Source organism: Colobus angolensis, unplaced genomic scaffold, assembly GCF_000951035.1.
Source record: "Colobus angolensis palliatus isolate OR3802 unplaced genomic scaffold, Cang.pa_1.0 Scaffold259, whole genome shotgun sequence".
NCBI lineage: Eukaryota > Metazoa > Chordata > Mammalia > Primates > Cercopithecidae > Colobus > Colobus angolensis.
The window spans coordinates 5,172,352-5,195,575 of NW_012115810.1; the positions used below are offsets into that span (position 1 = coordinate 5,172,352).

General features: G+C 38.1%; 1 protein-coding gene across 3 annotated transcripts in view; it reads left to right on the forward strand.

Annotated features, from left to right (window-relative positions):
* PLA2R1 (phospholipase A2 receptor 1, 180kDa) overlaps positions 1–23,224 on the forward strand; it is a 134,158-nt gene that overhangs the window by 45,068 nt on the left and 65,866 nt on the right. For all 3 annotated transcript variants that reach the window (XM_011947119.1, XM_011947118.1, XM_011947120.1), the window contains exons 9-11: positions 2,197–2,295; positions 5,481–5,593; positions 12,996–13,165. In XM_011947119.1, coding sequence (XP_011802509.1) covers positions 2,197–2,295; positions 5,481–5,593; positions 12,996–13,165 — 382 coding nt within the window. The remainder of the gene's footprint in view (positions 1–2,196; positions 2,296–5,480; positions 5,594–12,995; positions 13,166–23,224) is intronic.

A 23,224-nucleotide genomic window follows, 5' to 3' on the forward strand; every position in this document is an offset into this window, starting at 1 on the left:
ACATGGCTTGACAAAGTAATTACGCCAGCCAAACAGGAAGCATTTCTGAGCACTTAACTTTTGTGACATGTTTCATGGTTTCATCTTTTAATGCTAGCACAGACAATTACAATTGTACAGTGCAGTAACAATTATACATGCTAAGGCCGTGTCTCTTAGCCCTATATGAAGAAGGAGAAACAATACCTCTCAATGTTTGTCTTGGGTCTAGCTCTGCTGAAATCCACCACAATGTTTTGTTTGTTTGTTTGTTTGTTTGTTTGTTTGTTTTTGAGACAGAGTCTCATTCTGTCACCCAGGCTGGAGTGCAGTAGTGCGATCTCAGCTCACTGCAACCTCCACTTCCTGGATTCAAGCGATTCTCATGCCTCAGCCTCCCGAGTAGCTGGGATTACAGGCCTGCACCACCACGCCTGGCTAATTTTTGTATTTTTAGTAGAGGTGGGGTTTCATGTTGCCCATACTGGTCTCAAACTCCTGGACTCTACTCTCCTTGGCCTCCCAAAGTGTTGAAATTACTGGCGTGGGCCACCGCGCCTGGCCCACCACAGTTTATTCCACAGTATCTGCTGATTTATTGGTTCATTAGTTTTCATATAATTTAGGTGATCATTTCTTATTGATAGGCATGGGTATGTTGCTCTGCAAGTTTACAGAACAGGAGCCAATATTTGGACAGAGATTATTTTTTAAGAGATTGAGGATAGGTATTAATAGTATTGGACATGTCAGGACAATGCTGCCATAAGTGTAATATTTTGTGGCCCCTTTTCTGGCAACTCAGAAGCTCCTTGGATAGTAGATGTGTAAAAAATAACATTTATTTCCATGGAGTAGAACTCAGTATGAATATAATTATTATAATTAACAAGTTAACAAATCACAGTTGACACAAATTTGAATATGAGAGCCTAGGAAACAATTCATTTGTTCTTCCATTCATCTAACAGTTCTTAATTACAGAATGCCTGACACTATCCTGTAACTGGATGGTTTGCTGGAAGACTCCCTGGGGGAGCAATGCAGGGCTCCTCTTACAGATGAAGGTGTCAGCCCTGGATATTGTATTTTTCTAAGGGTCATGGAAAGGCTCCACATTCCCCTAAAATTCTAGATGTGTGAAATACCACCTGGAATTTGAATTGTGTAACTTTAGTCTAAGGTTCTGATTTGTGTTATTTTAAAAAATCCTACAGGAAGATAAAATTTTAATCTGTTAGCAGTTATTATATCATTATTGATGAAAGATCTGAGGGTAGCCTTCAATAGGATTAGAGAAAAACATGAAGGTATCTGTCTAGCATATAAAGAGGAGATGGGGTGGTGCTGTTCGAATTCCTGATGGAGGGATCATTGAAGGGTGAACGTGAATTTCATCTATGCCAGTATTACCTAGGGTGCTTCATGGTGGCTTCCAGGAATTTCCCCAGCATCAGGTAGAGACATGAAAGCAGCAAAGCATTTAATGTAACACTTAGAATTGGTTGAAGAGAGGTATCAGCACTCTCACTTGGTCAGGAGGATGGCTTCATCCCAGTGGTTCTCACAGTGTGACCCCCAGACCAACAGCATTAACACCACCTGAAAGCTTGTTAGGAATGCCAATTCTCAAGTCCCACCAGACCTACTGAATGAGACACTGGTCATGCAGCCCAGTCAGCTAGGTTTCAGTTAGCCCTCCAGGTGCTTCTGGAGCACACTCGAGATTGAGAACCGTGGCTCTATCCCATCTTTTCATAGAAAAATTGAGACCAGCTTAATGGAAAGCCAGGCTGACCTTTGTATTAATCCTAGCTCCAATTTTTACTGACTCTAGGACCATGTAAAATGCTAACTCTAACCTTTAAAATGGGAATAATAATCCCTACCTCACTGGAACGTTGAGATAATATATGAAAATCGCCCTGCATTAAGCCAACACATGGCAGCTATCAAGAAGCACCAGTTGTTGATAGTTGTTTCCTCTCTCCCACCCACCCAGTTATAGATTGAACACCTTGGAACTCGTGCTGGAGAGAGGGGCCTCCCATCCCTAGAGAAAGTGTGAACCCTTTCCATGACAAAGTGGAGTGCTGCCTGAAACATTATCCCATGCGGGAGCACATTATTCATCATATTTTTATTTGTAAGAATTGCTATGGCCCACTAGCATCAGCACAGAATATATTCATTCTCTTGTAACATTTTTCACTGTAGGAGGGACACTGGAAAGTCAAAAATTGTGAAGAAACACTTTTTTACATTTGTAAAAAAGCAGGCCATGTCCTCTCTGATGCTGAATCAGGATGTCAAGAGGTAAGTGCTGTTAACATTGCAATTTAGGTACAGGAACTTCATAGCTAGATATCAATTCCACCATCAATTTGAAGTGAATTTCTCTTTCTCCTCTCTCTCTCTCTCTCTCCTCTCTTGCTCTCTCTCTCTCCCAACCCCGCTTCTTTCCTTTCCTCTTTTCTTTTTGTCCTGAGAAACATTGTCTTGCTATCTTCTACACGGGATTGCTTTTCTTTTGAGATTAAAAATGTAAATGGTCCTGATACAGCATCTGTACAGTGACTATCCTGTCTGTGTGATGCCCTGTCTCACACTTGATTTTCCTAGTTTTCTTTCTTTCTTTTTTTTTTTTTTTTAGATAGAGTCTTGCTCTGTCATCCAGGCTGGAGTGCAGTGGCGCGATCTTGGCTCACTGAACTTCTCTCTCCTAGGCTCAAGTAATTCTCGTGCCTCAGTCTCCTGAGTAGCTGGGACTACAAGTATGCGCCACTATGCCTGGCTAATTTTTGTATTTTTAGTAGAGACAGGATTTTGCCATGCTGGCCAGACTGGTTTCGAACTCCTGACCTCAAGTGATCTACCTCTTCAGCCTCCTAAAGTGCTGGGATTACAGGCTTGAGCCACTGTGCCTGACCTATGGTTTTCCTAGTTTTCAAGTGAGATGTCAGAAAACAATTGTGTTCCTCTGAGTCAGAGTGAACTATGCTGTATCAGTCTCAACGGTTTTCCAGACCTGGTTTTTATGCAACTATGCTTTAATTATTTTCTCTTCTAATCCAATTATTTGCGTTACAATTGAACAATGACCCATCCCCTTAGAATCTTCATTTTATTCGTTAATCAATGTGTAAACATGTGAACTACTCTTCATACTCTAGCTGGATAATAGATGTGCCATAGCTGACATGTCACCATTTTATCTAATGATTACAATTTCTGAATTATAGCTGATATCTGATTAATCTCTACCTGATCTGAAATATTGAAGACGGGGCAGGGGCGAGGGTGGAAGTATTTGTCTTACTGTGGCTTCCCGGGAAACTCAACGTGTTTTATTTTTGTTGAAAGGACAGTTAACTTTTCACACTGCAGAAACAGAACTGATGTTCTATTCAAACTTTTATTCATTGCTTCCCTTCCAGCCAGCATTAGCAGTATTTAAAGTTTCTGAGTTCATAGCCAGTTCTCTAGCTTTGTGAGGCAATTTCCATTAATTTTATTATGCATCAGTCTATGAATATGGTTTTGAAAGTTTTCTCTTTCTTAGAACGTTGCGTCAATGCAATTCTCTAAACAGTCTGCACTTGAAAAATCAATTTGTAAAATCAATCTTGATAATTTCAAAGCAAAAAAGTGATTTGTTTTTCCTTCTGAGTCACTTTTTTGGGATTGGACAGTATGAGCAATTCCTTCAGTCTTGTCACCACCATCCTTTCATTTAAAAATGAAATAGCACCTAGTGTACAAAGGGTTAACTGATATAATCAGTTATCCTTCCCGCATTCATTGTGTGGACAAAGCCTTGAAGTAATAAGTCTGTTTTTCTGATTATTCTATGCCAGATCTATTTTTCATTCCCTTTTCTTGAGCCTGTTCAGTTACTGGATTTTTTTGTTTGTTTGCTTTGCTAAGCAGCCTATGATCTAAAAACTTCTAACGAAGAAGAAATACATTATCAGAAAGGTCAAGTTGCCAGCCTCCTTCTCCCTGTCCTTCCAAGTACAGGAGCAGTCTAACATCCCTACTCCTATCCTGGAGGGATGCCTGGGATGCCTGAAGGAGCTGTATGGAGCTGTCAGTTACTCACAGAGAGAAGACTGGGAATAGAGGTGAAAGAGAGGGAGTTCAGAGCAGATCCTAGATGGCTGAATGTGGGAGCTCCTGTGCTTCCTACCTCAGTTAATGATATGTTTGAACTAACATAGCTGATTTCTAAATTAAAGTTTTCTTTAACTTACCGCAAGACCAAAATCTTTTCCAAGAAATTTATGAGAAATGATGTTATGACTGATCAAAAGCTGGCAAGTATTGGCATAGCATAAAATGAAGAGTGTTTTAAAACTGGTGAATAAATTAAAATAGATAAAAATCATGTGATCATAATATTGGGGAAAAAAGAACTAAAATAGCTAAGTTTAAATATAGAGGACTAATGAATGTATGTCTTTCATACTGTATGATTTCTGATGAGATCGGGCACGTTCAGGGTGGTATGGCCATAGACTGTACTGCATAATTTCAAAGAATAGAGCCACCCTTCATTGTTCCCAGGGTTAAGATGTAGACCTGCGTGTTTGTCATTTTTGTCTGAGTGCCAAAGCTTACTTTCTTCCCCTCTAAAAGGCGAGCCAGTTAATTTAGGAATAATCTTTACAGAAAAAAAAGAAAAAATACATATATTGGCCATTTTCTATTTGGAAGCATTATGCTCCAAACAAGACCATCCTGGACTGTGCCAGAATTGGGTTTCAGGCCCAGCTGATCCACTAGTTTGACTTTATCCAAGTCCCTAATCTCAATGAATCTCAGTGGGATAACATGAAATAATCAATATGAAAGTTGGAAAAATCTATATTATCTAGATATATATTCTCTTTGTTCATGTTCTCTTTCCCCTCTGTTCAATTCTGAAATCTCTATCTGCATTGTCCTTCTCTGATTCTCAGAACAGCCCCATAAATACTATTATTATCCTCATTGTATAGATGAAAAAACTAAGATATCAAACAAGGTTGCACAATAGTGGAGCCAGAATTCAAAGCCACGCATCCTGATCCTAGAGCCAACACTTAATTTCTACCCTCCTGTCAGGGCCATTTATATGAAATTCTGTAAGTAGGAGAGAGGGGGCGGGGGGGGGGAGAGAGAGAGAGAGAGAGACAGAGACAGAGACAGAGAAAGAGAGAGAGAGAGAGGCAGAGATCTTGAATGAGTGCCCTTTATTTTCATTTACTTTTAAGGTTTTACATTTTAAGTAAATTAAAAATTTTAGGTTTTAAGATAATAAATCAAATAAATGTAGAAGTGGCTGTAGTTAATGGTGTTACCAGATAGAATAAATATAAAAATATCAAGACAAAAATTCAAGGAGTTTTAAAGGAGTAAGAGAAGATAGTCATGTAGGTGGTAAAAGAGTATGCAAAAATATCTCTTGGTATTTAACTAAATCAGATTGTGTCCTTAATTTCCCTTTGATTCTTTTTAAGGGATGGGAGAGACATGGTGGATTCTGTTACAAAATTGACACAGTCCTTCGAAGCTTTGACCAAGCTTCCAGTGGTTATTACTGTCCTCCTGCACTTGTAACCATTACAAACAGGTAAATTTTTTTTTTTTTTTAACAGAAACAAGATGGCTTTGACATGAGGGCTCTTGGAATGATAAAATCTAGCTACAATCATAACTCGTCAAAATCTAAATCGTGCTATACATCAAAGTACAAAATTATTTAAATTATTTATTGAGATGAATTTAAATTATACTGTGTTATTCCAGAATTGGTTTTTGGGTAATAAATAGTAAAATTTAAGGTGACCTTTACTTTCCATAAAATTTATTAATTATCCAGCTTTTCTAATATATTCAGATGTTTTTAGATTTTATCTTCTAACTGCTTATACTAGAAAAGAAACACATTATTTATTTTATTTTATTTTATTTTTTTGAGACAGAATCTTGCTCTGTTGCCCAGGCTGGAGTGCAGTGGCGCAATCTCAGCTCACTGCAACCTCCACTTCCCGTATTCAAGCAATTCTCCTGCCTCAGCCCCATGAGTAGCTGGGATTACAGGCACCCGCCACCACGCCCTGCTAATTTTTGTATTTTTAGTAGAGACAGGGTTTCACCATGTTGGCCAGGCTGGTCTGAACTCCTGACCTCAAGTGATCCACCTGCCTCAGCCTCCCAAAATGCCGGGATTACAGGTATGAGCCACCGTGCTCAGCCACAACATACTACTTAACAAGTATTTTTTTAATGTAATGTATGTGAGTTGTATCAGGGTGTTTTTAGCAGAGAAGAAACTATAATATGTAGAGGATATTCAAATCCCTCACCATCACTTCTTCTGTCTATTTTATTTAGATTGAGACTTCTCTGTGCACATATGCCTTCCTGATGCTGGCACAGAGACTGTGCCCTTTTTACACTCCATACAATCTGCAGCATGCTACTGATGCATAATACCTGTAGGAGATAAAAGTACCAAGAGCAAAGGTGACCTCATATCACTATCGATGCTAGGAGGACAGTGGGGGCTGGAACACCTGGGAGACCCATTCCTCCTGGGGAAGACAGAAGCAGGGTAGAACTCCAGTGGTGCCACAGGAAACTACACCTGCAAAGCAAGTCACTTGCATATTTGCCTGGGCCATTGCCTTTAAAAATATTCACTGAATACCAGCAAATAGGACAACTGGTTTTGCCTAGAGACCCTTCCCATGTAAGTCTAATTTGTAGAGGAATTCCTGTATAATTTCTCTGCTCCTCCCACATTGGAAGTCAACATCCAAAGCTACCAGCATGTCCTTCCTCCTCTTACCCTCTTACTTTCTTGCCTTCTTACCTAACTTCTGTTCCAAACAATGCACAGGCATGCATACACACACACATACACACACACACACACACAAAAACACACATACACACACACACACTCAAATGGATTGATAGCATTTGGCAGACTAAATCACCTGGCGAAACATTTTACTTTCAGGAGATCCTCCCATCGAAAGCACTACCTTTGATGTATTTCAGCATTGTTTTTAGTTTTACCTTTCTCCCTCCAAGTTTGGCTAACAGACAAAAGAAAGCCTTTATCAATTTATTAACTCACCCAAAAGTTTCCAAGAGCACCTTGGGTTGGAAGTCCCCCAGTCAGTGAGTCAACACTGGACTTTACAGGAGCCTGACCAATGAAGCTATATGCTCTTTTGTTAATTACAATTTCATTATGTTTTTTACCAAAGAAAATAAGTCTAATTTTTTCACCTGGTTTTTATGTCTTATTCTTTTTTTGTTGTTGTTTAATGTTCATTGAGTGCCTGCCACATACCTGGCACTGTGTTAATTATTTTTCATATGTTACCTGACCACACAAAAAATTAATAGCCAAGAGTTTATTAGAAAATTATTTTTTGAATACCTATTTTGTGAGAGGCCCCATATTAAACATTGACATGCTACACACAAGAAATAAAAGGCATACTATTATTGTCCAGTGCTTTCTGAAACCCAGCAGCTGAAGAGATAGAACACAGACACAAGAAATAAGTGAAGAAGGTAGAATAGCACAATAAATGGATAAACTCACAGTGACATTACAGATAACCCATAGCACCAAAGTGACCCAAGCTAAGGCAGAAATCTGTTAGAATAAATGCTTCACATTCTATGAACACTTTGGGGACCTCATACAAATGACAGAAAGTATCTGGGAAAAAAAAAATCTGTTTCATTTTCCCCAAAACTGGATACAAGGCTATGTTGTGAATACTTTTAAATGTTTTCTCTGGTAAACTGTAGTCAGTAGCCAGCGCTCATGCCAGGTCCAGCTCTAAAGCAGAACTATGACATAGGAAGTCTGTTTGTAATCCCAGTCTTGGCCTCCTAGGCCTGTCCAGATTGCCCTGTGCTGGCGTGCTGCCTGGTCACCAGTCAAGCCCTGAGGGAATACAGATGAAGAGGGATGTGTCATCTGTCCAAGTCAGTTAACATATACTTATGCTACCCCCAAACATGTCTACATTCAAAGCAGCGACTCCAACACAGGGCTCACGAGTTGAAGAAAGGAAGGACCAATGCTCTTGATTTTTTATCATTCAGACCCCATCAGGGAAGAAACAAGGGTCCACACTGTACTACTTTTGATTCACAATACACATTGGAATTTTTGCAAACAGCATCTTTTGTCTGAGAAGGTTTGGCAGTAGACAGAAAGTCTCTCAGATCCAGGAGTGTCCACTAACGGCCATGGTAATCATTTTCTTCCATTACTGATTTCCTGTTTGAGTTAAGACACTCCTGTCACTCTTCAGTACCCAAGCTTGTAGTTGCTAATTGATTTTCCACTCTTCTGCACAATGGAATGACGGGTTTGATGGGCACAATTAGAACCACCTGCTACAAATTACTTATTTCTTTTGTGATCAGGCAACTGCTCCTGGTCTAAGACTTTTAACACTTTGTGGAATAGAGAGGGGAAGAAAAACAGATCCTTATTGTTGAGTAACAAATTTGTATTTGCTTGCTGATTGTTACAAAATTTTTTCAGGCCTGGCCACTTTGCTTCCAGACAAAGCATGAATGCAAAAGTTGAGTTCCAAAATTATAACGGATAATTGGCTAAATCCATGTATGTCTAAATTTTGAATCAATCAGCCATGGAATATTGGTACGAAATAACTCAAATGGCATTCAATTTTGTGAATTTTGCCAAAAGTGAGAAATTCTGCAATATCTCATTTTCTCCTAAGTTTATTTTACTTTCATTTATTTTTGAGGCAGTGTCTCACTCTGTTGCCCAGGCTTGAGTGTAGTGGTGCCTTCATGACTCACTGCAGCTTTGACCTCCTGGGCTCAAGTAATCCTCCTGCTTCAGCCCCCCAAGTAGTTGGGACTACAGGCGTGTACCACCATGCCTGGCTAATTTTTAAAATTTTTTTGTAGAGACAGATTCTTGCCATGTTGCCATGGCTGGTCTTGAACTCCTGGGCTCAAGAAATCCTCCTGCCTCAGCCTCTCAGAGTGCTGGGATTATAGGCGTGAGCCACTGTGCCTCTCCTAAGCTTAAATGTGCATTATTTTGAAGCATTTTTACAGCTCCACCATTTTCCTGCAACTGTCATATCTCCCCAAAACACTTTTGCAGTTAATATTTTTTATTGTGGTAAAATATATGTAACATACACAGAAACATAAAATTCACCATGTTAGTCATTTTTAAGTGTGCAGTTCAGTGGTGTTAACTGCATTCACATTGTTGTTCACCACTACCATCATCCATCTCCAGAACTCTTTTCATCTTCCCAAACTGAAACTCTGTACCCATTAAACAATAGCTGCCTATTCTCCCCTCCTCCCAGACCCTGGCAACTACTATTCTATTTTCTGTCTCTGTGAGTTTAACTATCTAGGTGTCTTATGTAAGTGTAATTATGTTTTTTCTGTGTCTGCTTTATTTCACTTAGCATGTTGTAGTGTCAGCATTTCCTTTCTGTTTAAGGCTAATTAATATTCCATTGTATGTATATACACGTACTGTTTATCCATTCATCCATTAATGGATATTTGGGTTACTCCCACCATTTGGCTATTGTGACTAATGCTGCTATGAACATGAATGTACAAATACCCTTCGAGTCCCTGCTTTCAATTCTTTGGCGTGTATGCCTGTAAGTGAAATTGCTGGATCACATGATAATTTAATTTTAAATTTTTTGAGGAACCACCATACTCTTTTCCATAATGGCTGCACCATTTTCCATTCCCACCGGGAATGCATAAGGGTTCCAGTTTCTCCACATCCTAGCCAATGCTTACTATTTTCTGTTTGTTTTGTTTTGATAATAGCCATCCTACTGGGTGTGCAGTGGTATTTCACTGTGGTTTTGATCTGCATTTCGCTAGTGATTGATGCTGTTGAACATCTTTTCATGTTCACGTGCTTATTGGCTAGCTGTATATCTTCTTTGGAATGTCTATTCAAGTCCTTTGCCCATTTTTTAATTGGGATGTTTGTCTTTTCTGTTGTTTAGTTATAGGAATTTTCAATATATTCTGGATATTAATCCCTTATCTGATGTATAACTTGCAAATACTTTCTCCCATTTTGTGGGATGCCTTTTCATTCTGTTGATAGTGTCCTTTGATGCACAAAGTTTTTAATTTTGATGAAGTCCAATTTATTCATTTCTTATTTTGTTGCCTGTGCTTTTGGTATCATATACAAGAAATCATTGCCAAATACAATGTTATGAAGCCTTTTCCTATGTTTCCTTGTAAGAGTTTTATAGTTTTAGCTCTTATGTTTAGGTCTTTAATCTACTTTGAGTTCGTTTTTGTGCATAGTATAAGGTAAGGGTCTGACTTCATTCTGTTGCAAGTGGATGTCTAGTTTTCCCATCACAGTTTATTGAGAAGACTGTCCTTTCTGCACTGAACAGTCTTGACACCATTCTTGAGAATCATTTGACATATATGCAAGGGTTTATTCCTGGTCTATTCCACTGGCCTATGTGTTAGTCTTTATGCTAGTACCACACTGGTTTTTTGTTTCATTTTGTTTTTGAGACAGGGTCTCACTCTGTCACCCAGGCTGGAGTACAGTGGTTCAATCATAGCTCACTGGAGCCTTGACCTCCTGGGCTCAAGCCATCCTCCCGCCTTGACCTCCCTAGTAACTGGGACTACAGGCATCTACCGCCACCACTCACAGCAAATGTTTTTTATGTTTTGCAGCAACAGGATCTCACTATGTTGCCCAGGCTGGTCTTGAGCTCCTGGGCTCAAGCAAGCTGCCTGCCTCAGTCTCCCAAAGTGCTGAGATTATAGGCATGAGCCAGTATGCCCAGCCCACATTGTCTTGATTACAGTAGCTTTGTAGTAAGTTTGGAAATCAAGAAGTGTCAGACCTCTAACTTGGTTTCTTTTCACAATTATATTGGCTATTCAGGGGTTCCTTGAATTTCCATATGGATTTTAGGATGAACTTTTCTATTTTTGAAAAAGATATCATTGAGATTTTGATAGGGATTGCATTGAATATATAGATCGCTTTGGGTAGTATGAACACCTTAACAATATTAAGTCTTCCAAGCCATGAACACGGGATTTATTTCCATTTCCTTGTGGCTTCTTTAATTTCCTTCAGCACCATTTTGCAGTTTTCAGTATACAAGTCTTTCTCGTTTGTATAGTTTATTCCTATGTATTTGGGGGGCACTATTGTAAGTGGAGTTATTTTCTTAACTTCCTTCTGGCCAAACTCCACATCGTTCTTCCTGTCAATGACCTGCCGGCCTCTGCCGGCGCCTGTCGGTGTGCTCTAGTACCGGTGTGTTCCTCTGGATGTCCAGCCGCTTGTCTCTCCTCCCACTAGGGTCTCGGGGGGTTTTATAGGCACAGGATGGGGGCGTGGCGAGCCAGGGTGGTCTTGGGAAATGCAACATTTGGGCATGAAAACAGAAATGCTTGTCCTCACCTAGGTCTGGGGGCACGGGCCGGGGGTGGAGGCCTAACCAGGGACCCTGCCCTTCTCCTCCCAGCACTTTCCTGAGCCGGTATTACTTACTCTGCCTTGGAGGAGATAGAGAAAAGCAGATCGTATATTATTGAGAGCATGAACCAACTTAAGTGTAAGGAAAATTACAACAGCATGTAGGCAATATTTAGTCTTCTATACATTTCTTTTGAAGCACATTAGTTCTGCCAGTATGATCTGGATTAAAAAAAGAACTTTTCCTGTTTCAAATGTGTGCTATTTACGTTATTAATAGAGTATCTGCAGAAAATATTTACTAAAGCATGATGAAAATCCATTTCCCCTACAAAGATGAGTACCATAAATGCCTAAGATCTCTAAATGTTGCTAATAATATCTGTAAGGCACTTAAAATTTTTACTTCTTTTTATTCTTCTCTCTTTTTATCTCCTATTTCCTTGGAGACTCCTCTATTCATAAATGACCCCATTGCTTTTGCTTCCCTTAGCAAGTTAAGGATGCACAGTAATGAAAAAAACCACCAAAATTGAATAAAAAGGTCTAATTTGCTTTCTCCTTAGGTTTGGCTTCAGCCTTTCCTTTCCCACTGACTCAGCAGGTCTGCCCAGAAGTCACCACTGTTTCAAATGTGTTTCTTCTAACTTTATATGTTCTAAAAATAGCTTTCTCAAGATAGTTTCAACTTAGCTGAAAAGTTCAATGCTAGTTAAGTTTTAATAGTCATGATTTTCTTGGTAGGTGTGCATGTGGAAGCATGTATGCAAGTTTTCTAGATTCTGCTTTTGACACATTCATACTGGAAAGGGGGCACTGCCACCAATCACTAAACAGTAATTCATTCAGCTGTTTGGGAAGTACATTAGTGGATGTAGAGCCTTAAATTAGTTCCTGGGCTTTCACATTTTTCTTCAGTGAACGTGCAGATTTAAACACATTTGAATAAGCTGAGACCTACCTGTGCCTATGAACACACTGATTTGGGAGACATAAAATTGCTACTTTAATTTCTGTTTCTTTCTCCCCAGGCAAGTATGGTAGGTGGGTGCATGTGAACTCTGTATTAGTAAATGCTCATTCAGAAAAGCATAATATCTTTCCTCCTTCCTCCTGCCCAACCTTACCCCATGCATATTGTGGCATGGTTTGTGTGGTGTGTGGCCTAATTACAAAATAGGCCACATCGTACTCCAAGAAATGCATTGCTGGCCATATGAACTTTACTACCTATGCTTTGAAATTGGAGCTGGACTCTATTCCGTGCAAGAATTAAGCCCCATATGCAAGAGTCAGATTCTCCTCACTCATGTATTTCTGGGAATTGCACTGACATTCGGCATTTATTAGTAATGTTCAGGGTCTTTGGGTGTTTTCCTGCTCCATGTTCTAAAGAATTAATGAGAAATGCTTACTCTGGGGCCATTCTGTGCACTTCATTATGCTTTAATGACTTTTTTTATTGCCCAGAAACTTAATATAACCACTTCTTTTTTCCCCTTTTAAGGTTTGAACAGGCTTTTATTACCAGTTTGATCAGTAGTGTGGTAAAAATGAAGGACAGTTATTTTTGGATAGCTCTTCAAGACCAAAATGATACAGGAGAATACACTTGGAAGCCAGCAGGGCGGAAACCCGAGCCGGTGCAGTACACACACTGGAACGCACACCAGCCCAGTGAGTAGAGTGAGCTGCATCGCCAACCCTCCCTCACCTCTGGCTCCTGTTTTCTTTACTCCAAATTCCTTCTACCCCTTGGTCCACCTCCTTTGATTCTTTCTTAATGTTTTCTTAATGCTTAAATCAACTACAAGGATCAGCACAGGTTAACAGGGGGTGACATATGGCTGATCTTTGTTTCTATTTATTTATTTATTTACTTATTTGTTTGTTTGTTTTGAGACAAGGTCTCGCTCTGTCACCCAGCCTAAACTGCAGTGGTGCAATCTCAGCTCACTGCAGCCTTGACCTCCCGGGCTCAAGTGATCCTCCCACCTCAGCCTCCCCAGTAGCTGGGACCACAGGCATGCGCCACCACACCCAGCTAATTTTTGTGTTTTCTGTAGAGACAGACTGGTATTGAACTCTTGGGCTCAAGCAATCTGCCGACCTTGGCCTCCCAAAGTGCTGGGTTTATAGACATGAGCCAAATTGCCTGGCCTGATGGTCGTTTTTAAAAGTATAATCCATATGAGTCATTTGACGTATTAAAGGTATAAATTCATCGCTCAAGACCACCACTGCCTTTATTAGCAGCAAGTCCAGTTTCTCCCTCCTAAAGTCTTTCTCCCCACCTGCACCCCACCCCCCACCCCATTATCTAAGAATCTCAGGCGCTTGCTCAGTTCAGAATGGTCAGTTAAACTTCAAAGTACAGTGGATGGGCACATATGGGTACATCCAGTCAGTTCACAGTCACTGCCTGGGGTACCTTAACCAGGATTCCAGCTCTACTAGTTCATCCTCAGGTGTTCGGCTCTGAATCCCAAGGCATGAAATTGTGCCAGGTTGGTCAGTACCAGAGAAACTGATGGCTTCCTCCACAGCCTACACTAGAACCTGTCTCTGTGGAACAAGCTTCAGGCTCTTGTATTAAGCTGAGGTTGACAGCCTAGACCCAACAGCCCCTGTATTTCAGAGTGAGTTATTGCTTGCCTGGATCTCCATCAGGGCAATGCCAAAGAGTTACCAAGTTTGTATCTAGAGGAAATGGCTTAGAGGCCCCGGGCTCTTCCCTCCCTGAAGAGGAGGGAAGAGACACAGAGGTAGAAAATGTTTTAAAAATATTAACAAACATGGAGGAGAGGCTGAGTAATTGGAATGATAAAAGGAAAGGTTAGAATGAATGGGGAGAGGCAGTATTTGAAGAGAGAATGCTTGAATAGCTAGTGTAACAAATAAAAACAGTAAACATTTATACAATAAATGTTTATTAGAATATGCCTCATATTTTATATAGGAGATTTAAAAACCACAAATTCAATTTCTGTAATGCTTATAAGACTATTGAGGCTTCCTACTTCCTTCCAAGTGCTGCTTGAGTTGTATCCCACAAGATTTAGTAGAGTTTTATAATGTTTCAATTTAGAATACATTCTAATTTCCAATATGAATATGATTTCAACCCATAAATTATTTAGAAGATTTTTTTAATTTCCTGAAATACAGGTGTTTCTAGTTCCTTTTGTTGTCAATACCTAATTTAATTGCACTGTGGTCAAGAAATACTGTTTGTTTGGTGCCTCTCCTTTCAAATACAAAGTTGGTATTATGGCCTTGCATGTGATCATTTTTTTTTTATATATCCCATATGTACTTGAAAAGGTTGCATATTCTGCTTTTGCTACATGAAATGCTTCATATCTGTCAACAGATTATGTTAAATGTGTTGTTCAGATCATCTATAGCCTGAATATCTTTTGCCCACGTGATCAATCAATTGCTGAGAGTGTTAAATATCTCCCGCTACGATGGTGGATGTATAAACTTCTCCCTGTAGTTCTGTCGAGTTTTTATATTACATATGTTTTAGGCTGTTTTATTAGCAACGTACAAGTTTAGAATTGTGATATCCTACCTGTGGTGTCAAAATCGGTATAGTATCCTGAGTGATCTTCTTGTTCTCTCAAAATTATTTTCTCCACAGAGTTAATTTGTCCATGAATGTAGCTACAGTAACTTTTTAAAAATTAGTATTGGCCTAGTACTTTTTTTATTTTTTCTAACTTTGAATATTTTTGTGTTCTTAGAGTTAATGTATCACTTATAAACAGCATATAACTAAATTTTTAAAACCTTATTCACACATTTGTTGTCCTTAACTGCAGAGTTTGGTTTACTTACATTTTTTGTGATTATGTATAGAATTGGATTCATTTCTTCCATTTTATTATGTCCTTTCCATTTATCCTGCACTTTTTAGTCATGTTTTCTCTTCTTTCTTGCCATCTTTTGAATTTATCTTTTTCTTCTTTTCTCATTTCATTCTTTCCCCTTTACTTATCTGGAAATTGTATTATCTAAATCTATGTTTCTATATGTTACACTAGCTCTTCAACATGCATTCTTAACAAAATCAGCAATACTATCTTTGCTCTCATCTTTAAAAGGATTATGATTTGCTGTTGCTGCCTAGTTTTGAAAATTCTGAACTATTTCATTTCTGTTAGCCATGATTTTGTTGTGGCTATCTTTGCAATGAATATTTTTTTAGATGTATTCATATGCTAACTATATTTATTTCATTTCTAGAAAGCCTATTTCTGTTTTAAATTTGGTTTGTGGCTCTTTGTAGTCACTTGTTTCCTACTCATATTTTAAAGATTCTCCTTTATTTCCTTAAATATATCCAAGTTATTTTGTATTTGGTTTCTAGCAATCTCATACCTGAAGTTTTATGGGTCTGTTTCTGGATCTCATTTCTTTCACTTTGTGGGTTTTGCCTGAAACTGCTAACTTTTCTATGTACTTTATTTATGGGAGTTCTCTAACCCCTAGGTTGAAGTTGGGCTCCTCCAATGAAAATTAGCATTTGTTTCCATCACTCAGTTTGAGGCACTACCAACTAAGGACCACTTTAAAAGCTCTGACTGAGGTTTTCTTGAACACATAGGTAGCATGAGTTCGATGACTAACCTGCATGAAGTTTGAGTTGTGGTTATAAATTCTTTAGAAAGTTATTTCTTTTCTTATTATTCACTGCCAAGATTGACAGAGACAAGTTTCCTTACAAACAGCTGAGTGAGTATGTTCTCATGTACACTTACCAAAAGTGGCCATTTGGGATTCTATTTTATGCACGTTTCTTCTGTTAGACTTTTCATTTTGTATATCTGTTAAGCTTCATCTCCTTTCCCTCAAAATCTCCATGCAACTATCAAAGCAGATGCTCAAGGTCTCCAGAATTAGAAAGAAATCTTTAGGGTAAATCCCACTAGGAAGGTAGTTTGGCTACCATGGTTCATACTTTTACTTCATTTGCAAGCTCTATAGATTTGTTTATTTTATGCCAACTCAGCCGTACATTTATAAAGATGTTTTCAAAATGTTTTATCTGGCATTTCAACTAGTTTGACTGAAAGAATCTTTCAGGGTACGTAATCTGCTGGTTATTTCTCATAGCATCATTTATTTTAACACATGAGATTTTAGGACAGAGAAGAGATAAACACATGTATTCAGGGTACTGCTCAATCTTTGAGATGTCTCCCTCTGTGTTTTTTAAAAAAATTTTTCTTTCTATAACCCTATTGCATAATTAAAGCCATTCATTTAATGAGCTTTTATAGGGCATTTGTATGACAAGGGACATTTAAAAATTACCTAATGTGCATGCCTTCATGTTGCCATAATCTAGGAGTGGTGATAGCAAATACAATAAATAACTCATATATACAGTCTTAGTCATTCCTGCTGCTATAACAAAATATCACATATTGGGTAATTTATAAATAACAAAAATTTATTTCTCACAGTTCTAGAGGCTGGGAAGTCCAAGATTAAGGTGCTAGCACATTCAGTGTCTGCTGAAGGCCTTCTTGCAGTGCCCTCACATGGTGGAAGGGAAAAAGAGCAAAACGAGAGTAGGACACCCCCTCAGCCTCTTTTATAAAAGCATTAATCCCATTCATGAGGACGGAGCACTCATGACTTTATTACTTCCCAGAAGGCCCTGCTTCTTAATACTATCACATATGAATTTTGGAGGGCTATATTACATTCAAACCATGGCAACAGGAAAATATGTGGTGAGTGCTGTAAGAAGTATAAAATAAAGTATTCTAATAGTTAAATGAAGGGAAGATTTATTGAAGTTACCATAAAAGTTCAAGAGGAAGTGGCCTTTCACCTGGGATTGAAAATGTCTGAAATATAGTAGGATTTAGTGGTTAAAGAAGTAAAAAGAATTTTCTCAGCAGAAGCAAATATATGGGGCAACTCTGAGAAATTTTAGGAGCACTGTGTATTTAGAGATTAAGATATATGCAAAAGAGTTGTAAAAGATAGGGCCAGAGTAGGACATTGAAACCACAGCCTAATATTACAAGCTAAAGAGTTTTCACTTCTTCTCTAGGTATAGGAAGCCACTGGAGGTTTTGGATCAAAAAATATTAAGATCAGAAGTGTTCTTCATTGAGGGTGTTAAGTTAGGTGATATAAATAGATACAAGAGACTGCACTGCAGGATAACATATGCATAAAGAGTACCTACCCACTATTGAGCTGAACTAAAGTTCAAATTCCAGCATTATGATCTCAGAGAAATTACTTAATCTCTCCGTATCTCAGTTTCCTCTTCTTCAAAATAAGGACAGTAATAGTATCTACCTTACAGGATTGTTGTGAGGATTAAAAGAAATATTACATAGTTGCTACTGCATTGTAAATAATTAATAAATATTAGCCTTTCTTATTGCAGAGAAATAATTTGCAGGATTTTACCTAAAGCTACAGACAGTGACATTGCTAACCTATTAGGGTTCCTCACCCATACATTCTAAGATGCAGGACCTATTCTGTGCTGGACCAGTCACCAATGTGAGCACCCTGGGAAACCACAGAGCTTTAAAGGAAGGTATGACTGTGGCCTACACACACATTTCCCCAACACTTACGAGCTAGTGTTAAATGTTTTTTTAAAAATTCCTTTAGACCTCCTGAAATTAGAAGAAAGAAAAAGGAGAAAGATCAAAGAAAGTCAGTTTACTTTCTCTCTGTTAAATACATGGTTTAAAACCCTGTACTTTTGAAGACTTCAGTTTAGAAGTTACACCATCCTAATGAGTAAAGAGCTGAACAAACTGAAAAATCAACAACTCTTCTTAGACCCATCACAAGGCAAACCACTGCCGCCCAAAACTGGAAAAATACAAAGATACAGAGAATCACAACTTCCTGGATCAGAAACCCATCAGCAGAAACCTCCAGAGGAACCAGTGCTGGGAGAGGAACATCTGAACTGCCATTGATAAAATTGCTGGAGGCTCAGCACAGACAACTCTGAGGGTTCTCCCAGGTGACCCAGTCATAGGGGACCCCCACACTTTTGTGAGTTCTAGTTCCAGGTAATCTATCAGGTTATCACAGTGAAATATCAGAAAAAAATTTCCCTAATGCTTCCAGCAGAGGGAGAGGAAAAGGAACCATTTTGAAATATAGCAAAGCATTCCGTTCCTAACAAGGCCCCACCTCAGGAGAGGCTATTTTATCAGACTGCTGCTGGAGTTTTATCAGAGCCTGACTCATCTGGAGGAAGGGAAATCTACAACTCCAGCCAGCTCTGTGCTTTCATGTGATGGAAAGGAAATATCCCGCTCCAGCTCTCTAGCCATCCTGTCCCACCAACCAGGGAAAAATAACTGAGAAGTATTCGCTGGTCAAGGGCGCAGTCCAGGAACACAGGCTCACCAAAAGCTGAAACCTAATGGTAAAATTGTAGAACACTTCCCCTCCTCTCACACCTTACCATTCCATCGCAAAGGCCTGTTTACTGCAGTTTCTTTTACCCAGTATATTACATCCACTTTTCAACAAAAATATTACAAGACATACTAAAAGGCAAGAAACACAGTTTGAAGAGACTGAACAAGCATCAGAGCCAGTCAGCTATGACAGGGATGTTGAAACTACCAGACAAGCAATTTTTAAAAAATATGATTAATATGCTAAGGCCTTCAATGGGAAAAGTAGACAACATGCAAGAACAACTGGATCCTGTAAGCAGAGAGGTGGAGAGTCTAAGAAAACAAAACAAAACAAAACAAAAAGAAATGCTACAGATCAAAACACCATCACAGAAATGAAGAATGCTTCTGATGAGTTTATAGTAGACTGGACACACATGAGAAAAGAATCTCTGAGTTTGAGTGTGTGATAATACAAACTTCTGAAACTGAAAAACAAAGAGGAAAAAGACTGAAACAGAACAGAATATTCCAGAACTGTGGGACAACTACAAACTGTGTAATGGGAATATCAGAAGGAAAAGAAAGAAATAAAGGAAAAGAAGCAATATTTGAAGCAATAATAACTGAGAATTTCCCCCAAGTTAATATCAGACACCAAACCGCAGATCCAGGAAACTCTGAGAACACCAACCAAGATAAACGCACGAAAAACTACACATAGACATACTGTATTCGAACTTCAGAAAATGAAAAATAAAGACAAAATCTTGAAAGAAGCCAGAGGGGAAAAAACACCTTACCTCTGGAGGAGCGAAGATAAGAATTATATCTGACTGCTCTTCAGAAATCATCGAAGCAAGAAAAAAGTAGCATGAAATATTTAAAGTGTTAAGAGAAAAAAAACCCTCCAACTTAAGGATTCTATACTCTGTGAAATTATCCTTTAAAAATGAAGGAGAATTTTTATCAGATTTTATCTGATTTTTATCAGACAAACAAAAATTCGGGAAATTTGTTGCTAGTAGACCTACCTTGCAAGAAATACTCAAAGAAATTCTTCAGAGAGAAGGAAAACGATATAGAAGCTCAGATCTATGTAAAGAAAGAAGGAGCATCAGAGAATAAATGAAGGTAAAACAAAAACTTCTATTTTTCTTATTCTTAATTGATCCAACAAATAATAGTATGTTTAAAATAATAGCAGCAATATATTCAGACATAGGTGAGATAGGTAGATGATAGATGATAGAGTTGCTTTTATACAAGTGAAATGAGTGACAGAGATGGTGCAGGGGATGAGAGGGACTTTGGGTGGTTGTGATGTGCCCGTGTAGGTTCATCAGTGGTAATAAATGTACCACTATGGTGTGGGATGTCTGTAGTGAAGGAGATTGGAGGGCAGTGGTGTTAAAGGGGAGCTCTCTGTATTTTGCACTCAATTTTGCTGTCAACCTAAAACTTTCTGTTATTAATTTTTTAAAATTATGCTTTTGAAAGATGCATGCAAAGTGAAATGAAGACAAATTAGATTTTTGTGTATAAACATCAGTTTAGGAAATTTGTATGGAAACTGGTGACTTTCCATAGCTCCAAACAAGTAACATCATAATTTGCTCAACAGAAAGACCTTGTTCTACAAATCTATGAATATTATCAAAATAAAGAGAGTAATAAACTTCCATGTCACACTATACTGCAAAAAAAAAAAGTTTAGGTATCATTTCTATACACTTAGGAATTTTGTTAGGAATGTCTATACTTGTCAAAATAAATTAATACATTTTGAGTAGAGAAAATCTTTGGTTTTTAATATTAAGTTTCTTGGGGGCATATTTAGATGTCAGAAATCTGGAATTGAAGCAGAGCTTCTTGCCATTCATAAGTTTCTGCTGTAATTTATTTGAGTGGCACTACTCTTTTTCTCTTTTCCCTAAAGCAAAAATAATGCCATGATGTTCAGTTTGGCTGCTCAAGCTGATTGACACTGAGTAAATTGTCTCTGAATAAGATGAAAATGTAAATCTTTTTGAAGAAAATAGCAATATAAAAGCTTCTGTGTTTCCCTTTTTCTTTTAAATTGCAACTTGCAGAAACACTACCTAAATCACCTTTTCTTTCCTGCCTGTCACAAAATAATACATTAGCTTCGTCCCCACGTCAGAATCTTAATCCAGCAAAGACTAACTACATGAATTGACCACTGAACAGGAAGCCTACAGCTTTTTGTAAACTCAGCCAGGACTCAGTCTTTATGTCATACCAGCAAAATATTCACCCACCCCACATCCCACACCACAGTGTGTATTTGCTACAACTGACAAACCTGCATGAACACATCAGAACCCCCAAAGTCCCTCTCATCCTTCCTATCATTCCTGTCACTCATTTCACTTGCATAAAAGCAAATCAGAAGGGAATCACCTTTCCGCCATTTTTTTTTCAACTTAGTATTATGTTCACCAAATAGTATTACCACCAGATGGTATCTACCAGTAGTAGAACCACCAAGCATCAGAAATTATCAATTCATGACCAATCTTCTTCCATCTGTACCCTCACCACTTTCCCATATTTTTTCATAGCAAATCCTCAACATCGTATTGTTTCATCTATAAATATTTCAGCATTATTTCCAAAAAATGGAGACTTCTTTTTAAAAGACATAATAATACAATTATCACCCCTTAAAGTAATTAGCTATAATTGCCTATCATTATAAATCTTCAGTTAATGCTCAAATTTCTAAATGGCTCATAAATATTATGTAATGTATTTTACAGCTAGTTTGAATCAAGATCCAAAGAAGGTTCACGCTTTCTAATTGGTTGATAGATCTCCTAAAGTCTGTTTTCATCTCTGTGTTTCCCGCCCCTCCCCAATTTCCACCCCTGCCTTTATTTGCTAATGCAAATGTGCTTTGTCTTATAAATTTTCCTGCAGTCTGGGCTTTGTTGATTGTATTCACATCACATTGTTTAATGTGTTACTCTATTTTCTTTTTCATAAAATAGGCATTTTTATTTTTAAAAAGAATGAAAGGATTGATCAAATTCAGATTTTTTTTTTGAAAAATTGTTTCATAGTTAGTTGTGTGCTCTGTCTGGAGGCACATAATGTCCAATTTTTTTCTCTTTTTGTGATATTAGCAGTCTTTGATGGTCAATTCTTAGATTCATTGACTCATTAGGGGTTTCTTCATTTATAGCTGGGATAGTCCTATAAAGAGGTAATTCCTTTCAATCAATTTTTTGTTACCCCATGGTACAATTTGTATTGGAAACACAGAACAAATGCTTAGTTCTTTCCCTTTACTAGCTTTCAAAATAATTACTTCTTCATTAGCACCCTTCATCCGTGACCCATTAGAGGTGTTTTTCTTTTTTTAGCATTACTATGAAGTCAGGGTTTTAAACATAGTTGATATGTTTTAGTCCGTTGGAATTATCCTTTTTAATGCTCAAATGCCCCATCTTTGTGATGGGAATCTCTTCAAGGAATATCTTCTAAATCCTTCTGATGTGATCCTAGTAGTCTTTGATAGTGTCCTTGCTATCTGGTATGACAAGATATAAATTTCTGCTGCAGACCTAGAAGCATCCATTGCATCAAGGAACCCTGATTTCTTTTGATGGGAAATGATATTATTTCAGCATCACAGACTGGGCTTACGGGTTCTCGTTGTTTGTGGTTTGTTATTGTTTCTAGGCTATTTCAGTGGACACATCTAGGAAGTGTGTGTTTGTGTGCGTGTGTGCGTAAGATTAAACACTTTTTGAGTTCAAATTCATACTTGCAATTTGAATTCAGGACTACAAAGTTAATTAACCTATATTTTAACTGTATTTCCTTTCTTTCATGCCAAATTTCCCATTCTTAAAACACCAGAAAGTCCTGTTATTTTTAGTAAAAAGTGACAACAAAGGCTCTCTATGACAGTTGGTATTTCAAGAGAAATGAAATATTCAGATGAAACAGGAAAAATGGTTTTCATCCATACTAATTATTGCCACTGATTAAATGGAAAGATGATAAATTAGCTTCTCAGTCAAGGAGAAGCTAATGCTTAGAAACTAAAATGTACTTTGTACCTAGATTCAAGATTCAATATAAGTGGAGGTTGCTCTATGGTGAAAGAAGATAGATGAGTCTATACTTGTTAAGACATTCAAAAACACTTTTCCAAGTTATATTAGAGGCTCATAGGTGTCTGTATTGAGAAAAATAAACGCTTTCGATCAGTCCTTTGCAGCCATCCATAACTCAGGCTCTGTGAAAAATGTTTTGTTTCTAGACCTAGATACCCCTGGCATGTTCCATTCCTGTGGGATGA